This window comes from Leiobunum rupestre, chromosome 3 (genome assembly GCF_980474605.1).
Source record: "Leiobunum rupestre chromosome 3, qqLeiRupe1.1.hap1, whole genome shotgun sequence".
Lineage (NCBI taxonomy): Eukaryota > Metazoa > Arthropoda > Arachnida > Opiliones > Sclerosomatidae > Leiobunum > Leiobunum rupestre.
The window spans coordinates 40544427-40567604 of NC_143386.1; the positions used below are offsets into that span (position 1 = coordinate 40544427).

The 23178-nt window shown below is 35.4% G+C and overlaps 1 protein-coding gene and 1 pseudogene across 1 annotated transcript; both read right to left on the reverse strand.

The window, feature by feature from the left end:
* Window positions 1-638: 638 nt before the first annotated feature.
* Window positions 639-2108, reverse strand: LOC149951774 (uncharacterized; annotated as a pseudogene).
* A 19020-nt stretch (window positions 2109-21128) lies between these two features.
* LOC149951775 (uncharacterized) lies at window positions 21129-22598 on the reverse strand. The gene has a single exon (XM_090168202.1). The coding sequence runs from the start codon at window positions 22490-22492 to the stop codon at window positions 21188-21190; it is 1305 nt and encodes a 434-aa protein (XP_090024328.1). The 5' UTR covers window positions 22493-22598; the 3' UTR covers window positions 21129-21187.
* Window positions 22599-23178: the final 580 nt, after the last annotated feature.

Sequence of the window (23178 nt, forward strand, 5' to 3'; positions counted from 1 at the left end):
CTTTTCGCCGGGAGGCGTAAATAGGAATATGGTCGATTCAAGATTTTTTAAGATTTATGTTCTCCTAAAATACTCATTTTACAGTCTTATACGAGTCTTCTTTTACACTTGATTTAATATAAATTTAAGCTAAAACAACAGTCGTATTAATAAGCTAATTAAGTCTTTTTCGAGTGTCAAAGCTGGTCTTTTAAATTATGACTTGGTTAAGATTTAAATAAACCTAATATACGTTAATATATTTAAATATGACATAATCCTTTTGCTCCTTATCACAACCTAAAATGAGTCTCCTGTTTTGGTAAGGGTATGTAGATCCCCCAGTGTCACGAATGAATGACAAATAAGGCACGGAAGCCGCTAGAGTGGCGCCATCTCTGGACTCCTTGCTATAATAAAAGACAGGCTAAGCCTACTACAATTTAATTACGACTCCAATAATAAGTCTATTAATAAGTGAATCTCTCCGGCCACTAGAAACAGTCGTTTACAAAATAGAGGCTTAGCAAAGAATCTTGAGATAGAATTTCGCCCGCTTTGCAAATAATCACGTTAAAAAGAACAAATCGATAGGATAAAAACTTTTATTAAGACTCAGTTAGAACTTAACAGGGAAAAAATCAAACGATCTCCTTCAATTTGTGAAAACCTCCAACAAAGTCGTTTTGAAAGAATTTTCCAAATTAATGAAATATACCTAAAGTAAATTAGTTAGAAACCAATACGTTTTGATCTTAGGGAGGAAACTCAGTCTTGAACGGGGTGTCAGGGTTCGATGGGACACCCTCGTTATTGTCCCCAACTGGGCAAAATTCCAACTCTTCTCTCCTGACGACTGACGAAATCGGAAATTGGTCGATGAAGTCATAAAAAGGCTCGAATTTGACGCTGCTGACATCGATGTTGAGGCATTCGGAGCAGGTAACATTTTCTCTGTCGATGGTTGTGGCGTCTGTGTCAGGTTCGCCAATTTCCGCTTTCACGGCGTGGACGCCGTGGGGCTTGTCAATTAGAGATTCAATCTGTTCCTTCGTCAAACGTCGCAGTTGCACCAAACAATACCTACCACCTGTTTGACGACCAGAGGGGTCCAATTGACGTGGTTTTGATTGGCGCACTTGGTGGTGACGGTTCGAAACGCCAATTTGGTTTCCAGGTGAGCCATGAATTCTAAGGTGACCTTGGAGGGTTTTACTGCTAGCGAAGTTCCGGTCGCAACTGGGTAATTTGTGGGCCTTTTCCACTTCAGAGTGACGTGCTCTTTCGTGGCGAAGTACAATGTATTTATGTTGGGCCCGATATAGGCACTTCGCACATCCAAATGGCTTCTCGTTCGAGTGAGTTCTTCTGTGGCAAATCAAACCAAAATTACTCGCAGACGCGTAACTACACTGGTCACACTGAAATGGTTTTTCGCCGGAGTGAGTTCTTAGGTGGTTAATCAAATCCCCCTTCCTTGCAGAAGCATAGCCACACTGGTCGCACCAAAATGGTTTTTCAACAGAGTGAGTTCTTAGGTGGCTAATCAAATCCCCCTTCCTTGCAGAAGCATAGCCACACTGGTCGCACCGAAATGGTTTTTCGCCCGAGTGAGTTCTTCTATGGAGAATCAAACGACCCTTTTTTGCAGAAGCATAACCACACTGGTCGCACTGAAATGGTTTTTCACCCGTGTGAGTTCTTCTGTGGGAAATCAAACCAGTATTACTTGCAGACGCGTAGCTACACTGGTAACAATGATATGGTTTTTCACCGGAGTGGGTTCTTCTATGGATAACCAAATTCCCCTTCGTTGCTGACGCGTAGCTACACTGGTCGCACTGAAAGGGTTTCTCACCCGAGTGAGTTCTTCTGTGGAAAATCAAACCAGTATTTCTTGCAGACGCGAAGCTACACTGGTCACACTGAAATGGTTTTTCGCCAGAGTGGGTTCTTCTATGAATAACCAAATTACTCTTTATTGCTGACGCCTAGCTACACTGGTCGCAATGAAAGGGTTTCTCACCCGAGTGAGTTCTTCTGTGTTGAATCAAAGAAAGCTTGTGGCTCGTGGCGCACTTTTTTTCTCGGCCATTCATTTTGACAGAATCACGCTTTACTAATTTGGGCCGAAGTTCCTTATGGAATTATGAATTTTTTTCGCAAATACGCCTCCAGAAATGCCTAAAATTTAAACAAAAGGAATACTATAATATTTCGGGTCATTCCATACGGTTACGACCAATCATGTCACCATGGGTCAATCAATTTTTTTTAAATTTTAAACACCGATAGATTTGTCTAAAAAACGGTGATATCCAAGGTTTTAGCTGAAAATATTAAGTAGTTTTAGAATAAACACATTTTAACCGAAACCCCACATTTTTTGGTATATCGTATCTCGATTTCAGTACCCTTTCGCTTTAAGTCTAATAACTTTTTATAAATATATTTTATTTTAACAAAATACCACAATCTTACACATTTCGGCAAGGCCAATTTAATGGTGGAGTTTATATAGTCCTAACTGGAATTGATACCAGGTTATTGGATGTCAAAATGTACATTTTTATTTTTGGGGGTCTCATTCGGGGGGTTAAAGGGTCATGTGGGCGATTGAAAACACGAAATATAAATACACTATTAAATAGCTCTAGAAAAGAGTTTTAAAATAAGCTCTTAAAAAAGGGGTATATTCCTTGTTTTTATTTAATAAATCAATAACTATTTTCTTGAAATTCCACACTTTTGAAATTTTATATTTTGGATATCATACAAAAAATGGTTTAAATCTTTTAGAAATTATTAATACGTATTTAACGATGTGTGATAAATAATGCTCGAATATTTTCTAAATCATAATCTTTAAGAATAAAGGATCTAGCTCTGGAAGCAGTCGCTGTAGGGGTTGATATCAGTCGCAAAATCAAGTTAAGAGGTACATGGCATTTGTCGTCCCGTTTAGGCCATGACAGACTGTTAACTTATGTATTTATTTTTCAACCCTTAATTTTGAGTAGTAAATTGATAAAATATTAAATTGAAACTAATTGCGTGTTAAATAGAGGCATAAACTTTTTAGTGTCGCCTGTAAAGTTTTGTTGTAACTGTAAACTTAACCTAATTGATAAATACCTAGAAAAAACCTTATACCCTTCAGTATTAAAGTTTTGTAATCCACCATTTTGGTTAGCTTGGAAAATACATTAAGAAACACATGGTACAATAAATGCTTCCGAATTTTATTTTTACCTTTTGTAATACCAAGCTCCCAAAAGAATCAACACTCGCAAAATATTCATTTTATATCATCTATAATGTGTGGTAGGTTCAATTTAACTTTCTTTAACTGACCAGTTCATTTTTCACTGAAACTTAAGCGGAATTCACAATTTAAAGAAATAAAAATTAATTATATGTATAGTCAGGAGTGGTTCTTTGAAATATTTTCAATTACTAACCCTAAAACAATATTACTTTTAACTACGTATACAATCACAAAACTCAACGGCTCATGTTTCTCACTTCGTAAAACTCACCTTTTTATATCTGCTTATGGAAGAGATGATTTTATATAATGATTTTTGAGGCACCAGTTTAAAATGATTAACATTAAGGTCAACGTTAAAATAATAAGTAATAGACGAAATTTCATGAAAGGGTACTGAAATCGAGATACGATATACCAAAAAATCTGGGGTTTCGGTTAAAATGTGTTTATTCTAAAACTACTTAATATTTTCAGCTAAAACCTTGGATATCACCGTTTTTTAGGCAAATCTATCAGTGTTTATAATTTAAAAAAAATCGATTGACCCATGGTGACATGGTTGGTCGAAACCGTATGGAATGACCCTTTCGTTGAAACAGATTCGGCGGCCAGCCCTCGTAAAAGGGTCATTCCATGTCAAATCGCGAGGTTGGGAGGCACTACCTCACCAATTTGTACATCAAATTTTGGTGCGTAAGTAGCCTTGAAATAATGAACATTTCCAAAATTTTGGCCCTCTATCGATAAAATTGGCCATTTTATGAACAATTGAAATTTTCCCACACCAAAGGCTCTACCGACCCAAAAATCAACATTTTTGGCCATATCTTCCAGCTAAATACCTTTAAACAATCGCAAATTTGTTTTCTAGGCGTATATTGGACAAGGAATCGTATTCTTGCTTCAAAAATTACCTGTAGATATTGGTTTGGAAGATATTAACGTTTTCGGGGGGTCTAAAAACCCCCCAAAAAACGGAAATGACGTCACCTTCGATTTTTTTTATTTTTATCATTATTTAGCTATTGACCCAAGAAGCATACATGTAATGTTTCAACAATGAGAAATGTTTGATTAAAAATGTATAAGAAAAATTCTAGTTCGAATTGAATTTTTGATTCTGTTGATAATAGAGATAATTTGTGAATGACCTTTAAAAAGGTGTTCAAGGTCATCAAAATTTACATTATCGCTGGGGCTTTTAAATGGTTTATGTGCCCTGAAAGTTTCATTTACTTGACATTATTAGCTTTAGAATTATTGACCCTTAAGCGCGTCTTCTTGGACCATGTCTGTTTTACATAAACTGAACAATGTTCAATGTAAAGAGTTTATTTCGAAATTAACCATTTTAAATGGCCCAACGATAAAGTAAATTTTGATGACCTTGAACACCTTTTTCAAGGTCATTCACAAATTATCTCTATTATCAACAGATTAAAAACTTCAAATCGAACTAGAATTTTTCTTATACATTTTTAACCAAACATTTCTCATTGTTGAAACATTACATGTATGCTTCTTGGGTCAATAGCTAAATAATATAAAAAAAATTAAAAAAATCGAAGGTTACGTCATTTCCGTTTTTTTGGGGTTTCTTAGACCCCACGAAAACGTTAATATCTTCCAAACCAATATCAACAGGTCTTTTTTGAGGCAAGAATACGATTCCTTGTCCAAAATACACATAGAAAACAAATTTGCGATTGTTTAAAGGTATTTAGCTGGAAGATATGGCCAAAATGTGGATTTTTTGGCCAATTTAATCGATAGAGGGACAAAATTTTGGAAATGGTCATTATTTTAAGGCTATTTACGCACCAAAATTTGATGTACAAATAGGTGAGGTAGTGCTTCCCAACCTCTCGATTTGACATGGACTGACCCAAAAGTAAGTTTTGAAAAGAGAGGAGGTTAAGCAGAGCGCTCTAGAAGTTTGAACGTCAGAGGAGAGTCACGTGAGCATTCTCCACGGTTTTATTTTCGCATTTATACTGGATTTTTTTCGCTTTTGAATATTAATAGATGGCGCTAGAGTAGGCGCAAAAAATATTTTAAGGGCACCATTACCGAGGTGCGAGTTAGGCTCGAGCTAGTACGTAAATAAATGAGAGGTCGAACGATTTAAGCAAATTTGAAATATCAATAGTGAAGTTAATTATTAAGTTATGGCTTAGAGAAATTCTTCGGGTAAATAGTGTGCAGTGTATAATTGTTCAAACAGCGGTAACAAATTAAATGATTATAAAAATTCCGAGTGTGAAGAACATAAACCTTTGCTTCAGTTGATTGTTATAACGACTATTCACTTTTTTGGTGGAAATTTTAACGAAATCGGGTCGGAAATTGAAAATTATACGTTTTCAAAGTTCATATTTAACCTGCCACGCGATAAATTGACGAAAATTACCTCGTTGTCGCTAAATAAAATTTATTTGATTCGGGATTGCCAAACTGTTGTGTTGTGAGAGTGAGATAAAAATAAGTTGTTACGCAACTCGTTTTGAAATTTTTAATATTTAGGCTTAGTGAGTACGAGCGATTGACGCGCAGCGCCTCTAGGGGCGAACTCACGCGTAACTTGGTGAAATTAATTTAAAGTTGGCGATAATTAAACGTTAATTAACCTACCAAATGATATAAGAAATATTTCACTGGCATTTTTTCCCGTTTATATAAACTTAAATGTAATATACAATCGTCTTGAAAAATCGTTTATCGCTTTATAACATTAAAAATTAATATTTTTCCCGGGCCCTGTTAAGTTTGCGTTGTCAACCCGCGTATTAGAAAGCAAATGAAAGGCAGTGAATCTTTCCCAGTACTAAGCCTCGGTTTAATCTGCCGCGTATTTTAAAACGGAAAAACCCGAACTAAGATGGGCACTATCATATCTTTTTTGAATCTGATACTTTTTTTTATCGATTTAAGAAATTTTCTTTAAAATTTGATATGATTTTTAACACAAAAAATTCTATAGAAAGAAAAATTGATTTGAAAGGTTTCAAAATACCGTAAAAAGATTGATTGATTTGTGATTCCGCATATTTACGTTACGAAAATTTTATTTTAATGGGATAGGACACGTGTCGACATATATTGAAAAAAAATAAATGCTATTCATTTTTACTGGTCAAGTGAAATTTGATTTGAAAGTGATAGAGGTCGCCATCTACCGAAAAAAATTGAAACGAGATTTTTGTAGGTTAGGTGAAGCTTAATTTTGGATAGTTTCGAAAAACAAAGTTAAAATATTGATTTGAATTTAATATAATCTTCGGCTCTCGGTCAAAAAGTTGATTACTAACAGTCTTTTTCATTTTCCTGGTTACGTAAAAGGGGGGAGGGGTAAACCGTTGTTTTATTTATACGGCATTTCGTCCATAGTTCCTCTAAAACATGTCTTTTGACGAGAGTCACGTGATTTCGCGTGCAATTAATTATTTACGGCATGGGTACAGCACGGCCAACTTTGATGACGCACTTTTCGCGCTTAAGCACGTCATCGAAGTTGGCCGTGGGCAAAGTAAAACTAAAACCAAAACCAGAACCGTAGTTCACATTATTCCGGTGGATTAGGGATTAGGTTTGTAAATTTCTACTTAAGGTATTCGGAGAAAAAAGTGCCTAATTGATTTTTATTTGATATATAAACTTAAGTGACTTTAGTGAAAAATTGATTGGAATTTAATAGAGGTACCGTGTAAAGATTTTTGAAAGGAACAAAATTGATCTAGTAGAAAGTACTAATTTGATTTTGATTTGATATATAGACTTAACCATTAGATAAAAATTGATAGGAATTTGATAGTGGTGTTTACTCAAAATGTTTGAAAGGTAAAAATCTATAGGATAGAAAGTACTCATTTTTGATTTTCATTTGATATTTACACTTTTTGGGATATTGATAGAAAAATTGATCGTAATAGTGAAAGTGGCGCTAAATGAAAATTTTGAGAGGAAAGAAAATTGATAAAGAAAAGTTACTCATCTTTGATTTTAAATTGATATTTAAATGTTGTGGGGTTTAAAACAAAAATTGATCGGGATAATGATAGTGGCGCCTTCTTAATGATTTTGAGAGGTAAAAAGATAGATAGGAAAAACAAGTGACCATCTTTGAACCCGAACGCTCGTTCTAATAAGATACAAATAACGAAATACGTTCTAAGTCCATTTAACGCCCAAAATCCCACGTATTTTGTTATTGGTTTCGTATTACAATTAGCGTTCGCCATCATTTAAAGATAGTACTCAGGTTTTTGAGTTTCAAAATACGCGGTAGATTAAACCGAGGCTTGAGGCTGGGCAAGAGTCACCGCCTTCAAATTTTCGTCTACTTTAAAGATACATTGTGAACGAACCAAAGGATGAAAAGTTACGAAACTTTTTAAATAAACCTTGAAACTTATTTCGAGTTATATTTATAATTCACTGATGACTAAATTCGCGAAAAGTATTAATATCGTTCCGAATTACAACGTACTTTCTAAAATCTCATTTTGCTTTCTAATACGCGCGTTGACAACGCAAACTTTACCTAAACAAGCAGATGTTCGATTATCTATCTGGCGCGTTAAAAATATTATTTTTGAACGTTATAAAGCGATAAAGGATTTTTCAAGATGATTTTATATTACATTTAAGTTCATATTAACGGAAAAAAATTGTCAGTGGAATATTTCGTATACCATTTGGTAAGTTAATTTACGTTTAATTATCACCAACTTTACATTAATTTCAATGGGGGTGGGTAAAAACTTTTAAACCAACAGATTTTACGAAACACTTATGCTCGCACAAATATAAAGTTAAAATCGATATTTAAAAATGGTGTAAATCTTTTTAATTCAATGGGCTTAAATGACCTACCTAAACTGCACAAATTAAAAAATTGCGAGGGACTTAATATAAAAACACAAGATTCAACCAAAACTATAAAAAAAACAGTAATGTTTAAAATCACGCCAAGTGAAATTGTATTAGATTAATGCCTCTGTTGCGGTTCAAAAGTCCACTTTTGACTTAAAGGCCTAGGTTTTCTTCTGCCTGTCCCCCTTTAAATTAGGTCAACATGTTCAGCGGTTGGCCTACCACCAGGGTATTTGTGCTCCACTAAGTTAATTTAAAGGGGGACAGGCCGAAAAAAACCTAGGCCTTTAAATAAATGTTTTGTTGTATAAATTATTTGTAAATAACAAATAAACCATCATTATTATAATAAATAGTTAGAATAATATTTAGTCGATTGGAAAGTTATTTCCGTTATTTTATTTCTGCCGAAAACCAATTTAAAATGTTTGGTTGTTTAGATACGTCCAAATATAAAGTTTTCTGATTCGCGTGCCCTACTTTATCCTACAATTTATCTATGCGGCTGATGGTAACTTTGAATAAAAACGATATTCGTGACCAAGGGTTAGCCAAGAATTTATTTAATTTAATAATTTACATACAAATATTTTTTATTGATCAAAACCAATTGGAAATATTAATTTTGCTTACCTTTATCAAATTAAATTGATATACTTTGTATTAGTAGAGGTATTTTGTTTAGAATAAGGAGTAATTCTAATAAGAATCTCTTTGAAAGTTAACGGGCGCAGCTGTTTTACTAGAGATATTGTATCGATAAGGTAGGACTACCGACGTAGCAAAAGGTTTTATATAAGTGTTACTCGTAACTAAATCATTTTGTATTGTTAATAATAGAGGGTGTCTCAATTTGATCGGCCCAGACGTTTTTCTCGAAAACTGTAGTTGCTAAAAATGTCAAATTATCAGGACAATCAAAAACGGACAATGTTTTATTGAAATAATACGTCATGAAACAAAACAAGCTGGTACCTAGGAGCAACAAACAAAAGGAGAACGCAGCTAGCCTTTAAACACGCTAACGAAGGGTTGTGTACGAATTTCATTGGAGGAGCGTCACGAGCCTTTACGCTGAACGTTTTACGGGGGGGGAGACAATTTCCGAATTTTCCAATTACGACGGCAGCAGGCGCTAAAGCGTCTAGCCAATGAAAAATGTACACAAGAAAATCCACGACTTTTGACGGGTTGCGTTCTCCTTGTGTGGGGTGTTGTGTTTGTTGCTCCTAGCTGGTACTACCCAAAAAGGTTTACGTCTCATGAAAAAGAAAGAGAAACATATCTAATTTGAAACGATTTAGGGTTCGATTTTCTGACAAAAGTGGAATAACCCCTTAATGGTTTAAATTTAAACCATTTATTTAAAAGTGTGGTACGCATTCTCAATCCCATGTCTCAAAGCTTTTAAAAGACACGTAAAGCAACTAAAATTTTGGTCCCCCTTGATACGGTTTTCCGTACTTGGCATTGGCCTTTCGCTAAAGCGAATGCCCTTATTACGAAGCCAAGCTTTACTGGATGTGCATTTGAAATACATATTTCCATCATTTGGTTTGTTACAAATACAGTATTTTTTTGATTTCCATTTATTTTAGTTCCATTTGGTTTAATTTTTCTTGTGGTACGACGTTTGTTACAGACCAAAATTTGATTTGATTGCAAAGACAAAACGCCATTTAATACTGGTACGCGAGATAATTGTAACTCATCAATGGGCCTACTAACATTTTGTTTATCGACTACTTTGATAACATTGTTATCAATATTAGATGTTCGGAATCATTATCAGCAACAAATAAGTCTTTATTATACTGCATTTTTGTTCTAGAAAACAAAGTTTCAGCTTCTACATGATTAAAGTTATTGTTTGGAGACCGGATAGGACCATTAAGCATTTCCTTAAATATGCTTTTATTCCACCTTTATTTTGATTGTATATTTTCGAGTAAAAAATGGCCGCACGCTTTAGGCTTCTTTTGCTAACGTTGAGATTAGAAGCCACTCATACCCGTTTTGAGTGGCATTTCACATCAAATTCCGCACTCCTGCTTCGCTCGTAATTGATCCTCTCAAGCATTGCATTCGCCACATTCACAATTAGATATCTTTGAATCTGGAACACCATTTTTATGTACCTAAACCGAATTACTTTATAGGTTCTCAAGAATCTAATCTGATTTGTTATTTCAACAGGAAATTTTTGTAAAAAAATTGTGTTGTAGGTCAGATAATATTCCGTATTTTCCGAAAAGCATAAAAATGTTTTTATCCCACGATTAGTCTAATACATGTATATTGTTTGATAATTTAAATAAAGCAGCATTTTCACCTCATTTTTTCGAATCTAAAAGTAAAACTAAACCTCTAGACTAGTTTAAACTGATTAACAATGTAACACTATTAATGTTTTGTATTATGTTAACTGATATTAGACATTTTATATCGATAATAAGCTAAAAACATCAAAAACCCTTAAAAGTAATTTATGTTTAAATTTTTTATTTTTCCGATTTTCGGAAAATTAATCTGAATTTAAGGGACCATAAGAGAAAAACACGCGTAGTGAGAGCGCATGGTGATAAATTGTTCGAAATTTGTATACAGCTCTGAAAATTGATATACACGTGCCTTGAACTATACTCTCGACTACCTAAATTTTATTTTTCAAAAAAACTGACTGGAAAAACTTTTATAAGCAAAAAACTCCCTTGATGCCGAGGACGCACGAATCTAAGTTTGAATGTGTTTTTAAAATGATTTGTTCTACGTTGCGCCGCATCTCCGCAACTTTAGGATTAAAAAATGGTAAATCGCGTGTAGCTTGCGTGGTAAAGTTATGAATTTTTTTTATGATAATACGTGTCACAGTGCTACTTAAAACCTGATATGGAACCACATCGAGGTATTTTTTCACTTGACGTTTTGAACGATTTTACCTTTTTCTCTATAGGGAAAAATGGTAAATCGAGTTTAGCTCGGGTCGTAAAGGTGGTTAAAATATAGATTTTTTTTATGGTGATACGTGACATAGTATTACTTAAAAGCTGATATGGAACTACATCGAGACATTTTTTTTAATTAAATGTACCATTATGTGCGCGTGTGAAGGTAATTGTGATAATTAAGAAAACTTCTCATTCTGTTTTACCCGTACGTAATTCAATAATTTCAATATTTCCATATTTATGTATTATAATTCTATATTTATAATAATTGTAATTTTTTATTTAAAAACAAATCACTTTTCACATTTTTGGACATTTTTATTATACATAAAGTATGTAATAAACGTAGATCATTTCAGTTGTATTTGAAGTTTTTCTTATTTATTAGGTAGAAACAAAAACGGGAAATTTAAAAAAAAACGTTAGTGAAATAATATCTCGATGTGGTTCCATATCAGGTTTTAAGTAGTACTGTGACAAGTATCACCATAAAACATTTCATAACTTTACCACCTTTACCACCCGAGCTACACTCGATATACCATTTTTCCCTAAGCAGAAAAATGAAAAATGGTAAAAAACGTCAAGGAAAAAAATACCTCGATGTGGTTCCTTATCAGGTTTTAAGTAGCACTGTGACACGTATTACCATAAAAAAAATCATAACTTTACCACCTTTACCACGCGAGCTACACACGATTTATCATTTTTTATTCTTTAAGTAGCGGAGATGGGTTCAACTTAGAACACAAATTTAAAAACACTTAAACTAAGATGAACGCGGCCTCGGCAACAAAGTTGTTTTTTCATTAAATAAAAGTTTTTCCAGTCGGTTTTTTGGAAAATAAAATTTAGATAGTTGAGAGTATAGTTCAAGGCACGTGTATATCAATTTTCAGAGCTGTATAAAAATTTCGAACAATTCGGGTATATTTTGTAACCATGCGCTCTCACTAGCGTAGTTACCTTGAGTAAATAAGGATTTCAGTTTCGACAATTCCAAATCGTTTTTTTTTTCTCTCGACGTGATTTTCCCCTTAATATTAGTCAATTTAGATACGAAATTTATCCATAAACTGAGCACATTTAAAAGGCTGTTGTGGACTACTATAACTTTCAATTATGGATATATTTAACACGAAATTATTTTTGAAGTTAAGGTGAATGCGTGGTAGTCATTAGGAGCCGTAATAAAAGACCAAAATTAGATGATATCGAGGAAAGTGAGTTTGAAATTAAAAACCTTCAATTTAATTCCGAGAATGTGGGAAGTGTTCTATGTTGCGTTAGTAACAAGCTAATGCCAGTAAGTGGGGTGGCGTAGTTGTTAGCACTTTCGCCTCGCAGCAAGAGGAGCCGGGTTCGATCCCAACTTGTGGCTCGCTTGGCTTACCACCACCCCGCTGCGCGTTGTAACCCGGCCACCTAAATCAATGTCTTTAAAAGTCGCTTGATGATTTAGGCCTTACGTGGTGCCTTGGGTATTAGCCTAGCTGATTATTATTAATATTAGTTAGTCACAAGATAAGCAATTTCATAAAAGTATCGAAAAACCCGTAATTGCGAGCCGCCTGGAGCTTTCCAGTATTAAAGGTGCTAGTGCACAAAAACAATGCTTTCCATGCAAAAACCAACCTTATCGGAAGTAGTTCGAAATGGCCTAACCATCAAATTGAAACAATTCCCCTCGAAGTGAAATGGTAGTACTAATTTTTTCACAGACAAATAAGTAACGTCCGTTGCTTAAATATCGAAATTGGAGTACGATCTTTATCTATCGAAGATCAAAATGAGAATGAAAATTGTCTGACCGAGAAAAAAAAGGACTGGTGGTTCAAGTAGAGACTTCAGAAGATCTTAAAAAGCTCAGGGTGACTATGCTTCCTTTATTTTATAATTTTTTCTATAATTAGCTATGATTTTGTATTTCGTGTGGTTTTTTCGAATTTCGCGCGTGCCTAGTTCGCTTAATGTACTAAATCCCTTTGATAAAATGTAAACTGCTTCTCCAAAGAACTGCACTGCACTGACTAAGGAATATCGTCATCTGCTTATTAATCTGATTTCACTGAGGCTTAGCGTTGCCTCTAATAGTAAAACAAATTTTAATTTTAGATAATACTCCTATATGCTCCTATATTCTCCAAGAAAATACTCTTATATTCTCCTATAAATCGACTGGTGAATTTCCTATATTCCTATCAATGTTTTGGGGTTTTTTTAGTGGTCACCCTGGAAGCTGTAAAAGTATTGGGGTATCGACCGCTCTTAGCGATTCAGTAAAAATCTAGAACACATAGTTAACTAACACACGGGTAATGATTTCTGCCGTTGATAAAGAAATTCAGTAGGAATATCTTCCTAAGAAGTTACTTACTAGTAACGAACTTGCTTTTGAAGAAAAGGATTTAACTCAAAAGTTATCTTCTAAAAACCGTAGCGGAATCGATTTAACCATTTCGGCTTGAAATATGCATGATTCAATGTTAAATTGGTGAGTAATCGATGACATAAGCGAAAGCGACCAATAGATATCTTCAATGATTTTCAGGAGTACTCAACACTGAGGGAAAGGTAATGCGACTAAAAGATCTAGATGTAGATCGATTTAAAGCTGAATATTTTCAAGAAGATTCCGCTACATAAGGCGGATCAAATACTAGTATTTATATTGAGTGGCGTTCAAAAAAATTGTTACATTTGTCCTCTCATGGATGGTCAAATGCCAACTTCATAGGCAGATGTAAAGATGCCACGACCAAGTGCGTAGAAACGAGCTCAAAGACACCTACAAGCGTGATCTTATAGGCTAGAAATGTGTAAAACATGACTTAACGCTTAAGTTTACGAAGGAATACTGTAGAACAGACAAAATCAAATGACCCGTTCGCGTTATATACCGGTTTATATATATATATATGGTATAGAAATATAATAATAATCAGCTAGGCTTATACCCAAGGCACCACCTTAGGCCCAAGTCATCTAGCGACTTATTATGCCTTAAACAAAAAATTGAGTCTTTAACTAAAGAATCTCGTTGATAATATAACACTTCTAATTATTAAAAAGCCGCTAGTATTATTAGCATTAATTAATTCATATTAAACCATGAATTTAGATCTCCTTTGATACTGGCGCCATCACGTTCAAAAAAGGGTGAGCTTTTAAGCCCCGCCCACAGTCGCCTGCCGAAAATTTCGCAACTATTAATATTTTAAGTCGGTTTGATAAGAGCAATTATTGGTAAGAAAAACGCGAAAGTTGCGCGTGAAATTAGTTTTAGTTCATCTAAAATAAATTTAGCGAGTGTAGAATAAACCCAAAAGGTTATTGCTAGGTTAGCCCTTGATAAGGAGGAAGGAATTTTAAAACCACAAAGGCTCAAACATCTAGACAATATTGGTTTACGTTTGTTAACAGAAGTGAATGAGAAACCAGTGGCGTAGCCAAGGGAGGGGCACAGGGGGCACATGCGTATGGTCGTACGTACAAATATTGGGTACGCTACTGTGAGACACCCAGTCTTGACTTTGATACTTATCAATCAAGTATATTGACTGAATTTTAATTGATATTTACCAAATTCAAACCGAATTCTTAGCTGTAGCCAAGAGGTATAAAAATTATTCAACCTGACTTCAATGATGCTAAGCCTAGGTCCGATAAGTTACGTAAATGAACTGATGATAGATTCTTAAAATTATCAGAAGAGGTGGAAAGAATGACTGTCAAAAGAATCACTTTTGAACTAGTCATATAGGTAGAAACGGACATTTTAAAAGCACTTTTTAAACCACAATTAATGTAAGACTAAAGGCCTTTTCACACGAGCCAACCTTTTTACACAACTAGATGAGTCAACTCGAGTTGAGTCATCTAATTGGTTCGTGTGAATAGAAGATCGATGAGTTGATCCACCAGATCAGTTGGCGATAAAAAAATGGATCATTGATCCATTTTTGCTGACTCAGCAATTTGATTTGAAATATTTTAGCCAATCAAAATGAAGTTCCCGTCGGGAGTTTTGCCGCATAATTTTGTTAGGCCTAAATTTAAATTTACCGCTTTTTCGTGTTTCGTCTCTTATTTTCTGATGCTTACGACAGATGGTGTTTAAATCGCTGACGGGTCAAAGATCGAGACGTCTGTATTTGAACGCGACTGTTACGCGCGCGTTTGTTAAAGAAAGTTTTATCTTTGTTAAGTAATCTTTTTGCAATGAAACCTACAAAGGTAATTGAAATTTCAATAACATTTGTTTGAAAAGGGTGGAATATATCTATAATAGGAAATTTTTACCAGGTTATATTTCCTTGGACACCTGGAAAAATTAGGATTTTGATTGAATATATTCAAAACAATCCTTTTTTGTATAATACCAAAGATGACTTGTACAAGGATAAGGAAAAAAGAGAACTTAAGTTTCGTGAAGTTGCTGAAATCATTGGATGTTCAGGTACAGTTCTTTAAATTTTATGTTTGATCAATTTTCATATACATTTCTTATAACCCCTTTCATTAATTTATATTTATTTCATAGTTTCTGATGCCAAAGACAAATGGCAGAAGTTGCGAACTTATTACAACAAGGAACACTCGAAAGCTATTTCAAAAGCAAGTGGAATGGGAACTGGACAAGTATATGCCCCAAAGTGGGAGTTTTATACATCCATGATGTTTTTAAGTTCGAGTTTGGAAACTGCACCCTCTACTTCAAATCTGGATTTCGAAATAGATGGAAAAGTATGTAAATTTCGAAAGAAATAACTACTACATCGTAGATAAAACTAAAGCTAAACCGTTTAAACTAAAATTAGGTTTACACCATAAATGAGGAGCCTAATACCTGTCTTTTTCAAGAACTAATAGAAGAATCTGAAGAAGAATCTGTGGTCCCAGATGATTTACCACTCCCAAAGAAGAAGAAAATTGGATGTACTCGTTCCAAAAAATGTGAACCATCAGCAACAGACAAAAAGAATGAACTAATGGAAAGCTGCATTAATTTGCTTAAGGCTCCAATATCTGCAAATGAGAAAGTTCAAAGCGCCGATGAATTGTTTGGATTGCACTTAGCCCACATGATAGCTCCCCTTTCACCTAAAAGCAAGGACTATGTTAAAATAAAAGTTATGGAAGTAGTTTTCCATACTGTACACAAGGAATCCTTAAAGGAGTAAAAATTTTCTTATTGTGTAAATCATAAACATATATATATTTATATATAGCCTTGTCATATTTAATATACATATAACCCTGTCATATTTAATATATATAACCCTGTCATATTTCAAATATTTATTCAAACAAAAACATACTAAATAAAGTTCATGTTCAAAATTGTGCAAAGTTTTCTTGCCCTTCCAAGGCCCCTTCTCCTAGGAAATATTTTTTCAAGTTTTCCCTGGTTTCTCGTGCTTCTTGAGTGCTATGGACCCCAAATTTGGTCAATGGCTGAAGGTTTTTGTTTGAAACAATCTGGTAGTTTCTTGTTGAAGCGTAAGTAGTTACATTGGCTCTGAGAAAGTTATGCAAGACACATGCTGCAAGAACTATAGTCACTACATTGTCTGGTACAGCTTGGATTGGTTTTAGAAAAATCCGAAACCGGTTGCTTAAGATGCCAAAAAAGTTTTCTGACACTCGTCTTGCCCGAGAATGTCTAAAATTTAATAATTTTGTCTTAAATCAAGTGAAAATTATCAACAAATGAATTAACAGCCAGTGGCGTAGACAAGGGGGGGAGTATTCCCGGGTACAGGACCCACTTTGGGGCTATCTTTACCGGTACAAAATTTCATCCCCTTGACGAATTTCTGGCTACACCACTGTTAACAGCTACCGTTTGTTGTGGATAGAATTTTCAAAAGATATTTCTCTTAGTGCATATGGACGAATGAGGTACGGTTTCATAGGAAATCCTTCATCACCAATGATAACAAAGTTAGTTGGTTGAGTTTGGCCTGGTTCAAAGATAAATATAAAAAAAATTAACTTCATTAAGCCAAGGGTCACAATAATATAAAGTAGCTACCTGGTAATGCGGTGGGTGTTGGGAGATTCATTTCTTTCCTTTCCAGCATTTTGCCCAGTTTTGATTTTGAAAATACTGCTGTGTCATGTGCTCTACCATTGGTTCCAACGTCGAGAAAAATAGCCTAATAATATATCATTAATTATTGTAATGGTAAATTTAAATTGTTGTGATCTTATTACCTTGAGGTCTGCGTCAACCAATGCCAATAATACCAAACTGAAATCACCTTTGTAATTGTAATAAAAAGACCCTGAATTTGGAGGTGGATAAACGGTCACATGCTTCCCATCTAAAGCTCCGATGCAACGTGGATGTTGCCACTGTTCTTGAAAACCTTTGGCAACATTTAACCATTCAGATGAACTTTTAGGTGTTTTTATGTAACTAAAGAGATATTTCTAAAGATAAATCACTTAAATTTGAACTTTTATCAAAAACACATACTCTTTACATAAAGATTCAAAAAGAGCCTTGCATGTTTCATACACAATACCGTGAATGGTGCTAATACCTAGTCTAAACTGAAAATGAAGAGACGTGAAACTCTCACCTAAAAACCAAATCACAAGTTAAGAAAATATGAGTGCTTATAGTTCAAAATATTTATTTTCATACCCTACCTGATGCCAAAAATCTTAGCGTGACATTCAGTCTTTCTTCGGCACTAATTGATTCTCTCATTACAGTGTTGTTTTTTTCAATATAGCATTTTACTTTACAGAGTAATGTAACGAAACAATCCTCGTCCATTCGCAAATATCTCCTATAGCTTTTTTTGTCTTCTAATTTTAATTCCCTAATTAAATTTTCTGAAGCGCCTTGCTTTTTCCTACGAGACAACCAAGGCTTAACCCAAAACTCCCTTTTTGATTTTTCATTATAACCTTCTTCAGCATCATCAAGCATAACTGTTAAAAGCAAACCACTTGCAGCCTTACGTTTTAATGCCATCCTGTTAAAATATTATTCGAATATTAATATGAAATCTATCCTTTGCTTGAAAATTAAAACCACAAGAGACAAACCTTGGAGAGAGAAAAGCCATCTGCTTTAATTGGCTTCCGGAATGGATATCGCTGTAAATCGCATCATTACGTCACTTATTTTTTATTGGCCCGTTAAATGATGGATAGAAAAAGTTGCCGGTAAAAGTTGGAACGTGTGAAAAGGAGGGTTTTTTGAGTCCAAAAGATGAACTAGTTGTATCAACTTTTTGACTCATCTAGTTGTGTAAAAAAGTTGGCTCGTGTGAAAAGGCCTTTAGAGAGTCTAAAAACGAAACGCAAAATGAACTCACTAAAACTCCAAAGTGCGAGCGGGATTTTTCGCGTCATATCCTTTCACCTCCGATTGGCTCCATTAAGTAGTCGTTGTGACGTCAATCGGCAGAAAGTCCATCCTTATTTTAATAATGATGGTACCAGGTAAATAACCTACTGTTCTATATTCATGGTTGAATATGAATAAATTCATGTTATTACTAATAAAAAGAGTTATATTATCCATGAGACCCTTTTGCCGATATTGGCCGATACCGAAATTACAAAAAGAGGCCGATATATCGGTGCATGCCTAAATTACACCAAATTTACATTTTAATTTCCAGGGTTACGCGTAAAAAATACATTTCCATATCTTTAAGTATATTCTTACTCTGTCACACTTGTTGTTGATTATGATTATGAGTGTATAATCAGGTTGACAATGAAAGTTTGATTTTATGACACTTGTAAAATAAACTACAAAACTAAGCTAAGACTACGGTGCGCCTAGATTATTAACTACTTGTGCCTTATTACTAAAAACTAAAACGTATACATGTAACAAACCCGTTAAGCGGTTGAACTAATTATTTATAACAAAACTACAACGCACTCTCGTTAGGCGAGATGTGCTGACTAAGAGTTACGTTGGGAATATAGTTTCCTTTTGTTTGTCTTTAAACAATTATATACTCAGAATTTGAAGAACACTGCTGTACACGAACCGGTTGAAGCCTCTATGATACTCTAATTATCGTGCTGGGGCGTTGTGCTGCACCATGATGGCCGTTGGTGAAATGATGGTGGTATGGCGGCGGGTACGACGGCTTTACTTGGGCTCTGGTAGAGTCTACTGCCTCTATAAACTCCTCCAACTCCTCTCTCTCTTTCGAGTTTCGTTTCATTCGTGGTTTAACCTAGGAGCAACAAACACAACACCCCACACATTGAGAACGCAACCCGTCAAAAGTCGTGGATTTTCTTGTGTACGTTTTTCATTGGCTAGACGCTATAGCGCCTGCTGCCGTCGGAAGGGGGAAATTCGGAAATTGTCTCCTTTTTACGTTCAGCGTAAAGGTTCGTGACGCTCCTCCAATGAAATTCGTACCGAACCCTTCGTTAGCGTGTTTAAAGGCTAGCTGCGTTCTCCTTGTGTTTGTTGCTCCTAGGTTTAACGAAAATAGTTTACTTTTCTTCTCAATCAAAATCACAACCGGGCCTAATAATTATTTTTCAAAACACGAGCCCGTTTTTTAAAAGCGCGTGCCTCGATCGAGAAACTTCAAATCTCTGCACGAGTCTATTTTTAATCCTCAAAGATCTTTTTAAAGACCGAGAACAGAGCGAATTTCCACCCCTCTTATCCTGTACTTAATTTTTTGACGAGTGACAACTGATTGACATCTCTGACAGCTTGAGTGACCGCCTGGACTATTCCATGTATCGTGACTTACCTCTTTTTTTATTCTAATTGTATATATTCTATTCAAAAACAGTCAAAGCCGTCGGTCACGCTGTCACTCAATTTGGCGGGGGTCAAAATTCGCGCACGAGAAAATGGAATCCCTGTTCTCGGCCTTTAAACGTTTGCCAATGTTTTCAGTTTTATTTGTAATTCATCTATTGTTCGACCTAATTGTCTGTAATACATTTCTTTACATCTGGGATTAAAAGCGGGTTGATTTAATACAAAGGAAAAAGTCCTACGCAGTAGTAATTGAAATAGGCATACACAAGCCTACGTAGTAGAAAAACGATATCAAACCGAAGGCACCTCGTAAATTTTTTGTTAAACGTCGGGTCGCGCGCGCCTAAAAAAAATATTTTTTATTTCGATAATAAGTCTAATATTATGATTAAAAACCTCTGGTTTCAAAACTTCTACAAGTAAACAGAATCCCTCCACTTCAGTTCCTTCTATTTTAGGAATAAAAATACAGCTTGGATTTGTCCCAAATTGCTCGAGCTACGGAGGAGAGAAATTCGCCGAAAATTTCAGGATTTTAAGGAGCGAAAAAGGTCAGTTTCGGACTCAATGATATTTTGGGAAAGAGAACGTTATGGGCTTCAAAACAAGCCCGCATTCATTCGTTTTTATTACTATCGATTTTTCGTGCAACCAACACTTAAATCTTTTAAATACATATTCTAAATATCTAATTTTATATAAATAAATAGATTTTCCCAGCTACCTTGATGTGGAGCTAATATTTCGGCTGGTCCGACTATCTGATTAAGGATTTACAAAATGAATAAAGGCGGTATTGCGAAAACTTCACCATGGACAATAGTGTAAATGATATACTTATTACGTTACTTACACCAGCACGTAATTAAAACTTCGTTTTGTACAAACCACTTAAATGTAAGTTGATCCCACAGTGTCTTAGATAAATGACCACTAGGGCACGGAAGCCGTTAAAAGACAGGTTAAGCTTAACACAATTAAGTTACGTCTCCACCAACCCGTCAATTAATTAGTGAACCTTTCCGGCCTCTAGAAACCGTCGTCTGCTAAATAGAGGCTTAGCAAATAATCTTAAGATAGAGGTTGAGTAACTACATAATTTCGCCTGCTTTTAAAATAAACACGTTAAATAAAGAACAAATTGACAGAAATTTTTTTAATTTGACTTAAAATTGAACGTGAAAAACCCAATCTCCTTCAACTTAAGAACGTCTTTCAACGTTCACCAAGTGAGTCGTTTCGAAGGCATTTTCTAAGTTTATGAAATATGAAAAGTAAATTAGTTGGAAACAAATATAAACACAGAATTGAAATTAAAAATAGTTTCTTTAGTTTCGTCAAATAAATTCACAAGTTTTCTCCTTCGGGAGGGAACTCGGTCTTGATCGGGGTGTCAAGGTTCCTTGAGACACCCTCGTTTTTATCCCTAACTGGGTTAAATTCCAACTCTTCTCTCCTGACGACTGACGGAATCGGAAATAGGTCGATGAAGTCATAAAAAGGCTCTAGTTTGACGCTGCTGACATCCATGTTTAGGCATTCAGAGCAGGAAACTCTTTCTCTGTCGATGGTTGCGGTGTCCGGTTCGCCAATTTCCGCTTTCACGGCGTGGACGCGGTAGGGCTTTTCAGTGAGATATTCGATCTGTTCCTTCGTCAAACGTCGCAGTTGCACCAAACAATATCTACCACCCGTTTGACGACCAGAGGAGTCAAATTGACGTGGTTTTGATTGGCAATCTTGGTGGTGACTGTTCGAAGCGCCAACTTGGTTTCCAGGTGAACCATGAAATGGTTTTTCACCAGAGTGATTTTTTTTGTGGCGAATCCAATCACTTTTACTTGCAGATGCGTACCTACACTGGTCACTTTTAAATGGTTTATCGCCCGAGTGAGTTCTTCTGTGGCGAATCAAATTACCCTTCTGGACAGAAGCGTAGTCACACTGGTTGCACTTAAATGTTTTTTCGCCGGAGTGAGTTTTTCTATGTTGAATCAAATCCCCATTCCTTGCAGAAGCATAGCCACACTGGTCGCACTTAAATGGTTTTTCGCCGGAGTGAGTTTTGCTGTGTTGAATCAAACCCCCCTTCCATGCAAAAGCATAGCCACACTGGTCGCACTTAAATGGTTTTTCGCCGGAGTGAGTTTTGCTGTGTTGAATCAAACCCCCCTTCCATGCAAAAGCATAGCCACACTGGTCGCACTTAAATGGTTTTTCGCCGGAGTGAGTTTTGCTGTGTTGAATCAAACCCCCTTTCCATGCAAAAGCATAGCCACACTGGTCGCACTTAAATGGTTTTTCGCCGGAGTGAGTTTTGCTGTGTTGAATCAAACCCCCCTTCCATGCAAAAGCATAGCCACACTGGTCGCACTTAAATGGTTTTTCGCCGGAGTGAGTTTTGCTGTGTTGAATCAAACCCCCTTTCCATGCAAAAGCATAGCCACACTGGTCGCACTTAAATGGTTTTTCGCCCGAGTGAGTTCTTCTGTGGCAAATCAAACCAGTATTACTTGCACACGCGTAGCTACACTGGTCACACTTGAATGGTTTTTCGCCCGAGTGAGTTCTTCTGTGGCGAATGAAATTACTCTTGTCGCTCGTGGCGTAAACGAACTCTGTGCACTTCAACTTTTTTCCTCGGCCATTCATTTGGACAGAATCACGCTTTACAAATTTAGGTCAAAGTTCCTTTTGGAATTATGAATTTTTTTCGCAAATACGATCAGAAAGTCTTGTATTGTTCGTTATCAGCAAAAGCGCTTCCAGAAAGGTCTAAAATTTAAACAAAAGGAATACTAAAATATTTCTTTAAAACAGATTCGGCGGCTAGCCGTCGTAAGAGAGGTTAAGCAGAGCTCTAGAAGTTTGAACGACAGAGGAGAGTCACGTGATGATTCATTTTATTTTCGCGTTTATACTGGATTTTTTCGCTTTTGAATAATAATAGATGGCGCTAGAGTAGGCGCAAAAAATATTTTAAGGCCACCATTACCGAGGTGCGAGTTTGGCTCGGTCTAGTATGTTTAGAAATGAGAGGTCGAACGATTTAGGCAAATTCGAAATTTAAATAGTGAAGTTCATTATAAAGTTATGGCTTACCGAAACTCTTCGGGTAAATAGTGTGCAGAGTATAATTGTTCAAACAGCGGTAAAAAATTATATGATTAGAAAAATTCCGAGTGTGAAGAACGTAAACCTTTGCTTCATTCTGATTGTTATAACGACTATTCATTATTTTGGTGGAAATTTTAACGAAATCGGGCAGGAAATTGAAAATTATACGTTTTCAAAGTTCAAATTTAACCTGCCACGCGATAAATTGACGGGAATTAATA

Excerpts from the sequence above, each read along its gene's own strand:
- LOC149951775 (XM_090168202.1), bottom strand. The coding sequence starts at position 22,492 with ATGAATGGCCGAGGAAAAAAGTTGAAGTGCACAGAGTTCGTTTACGCC.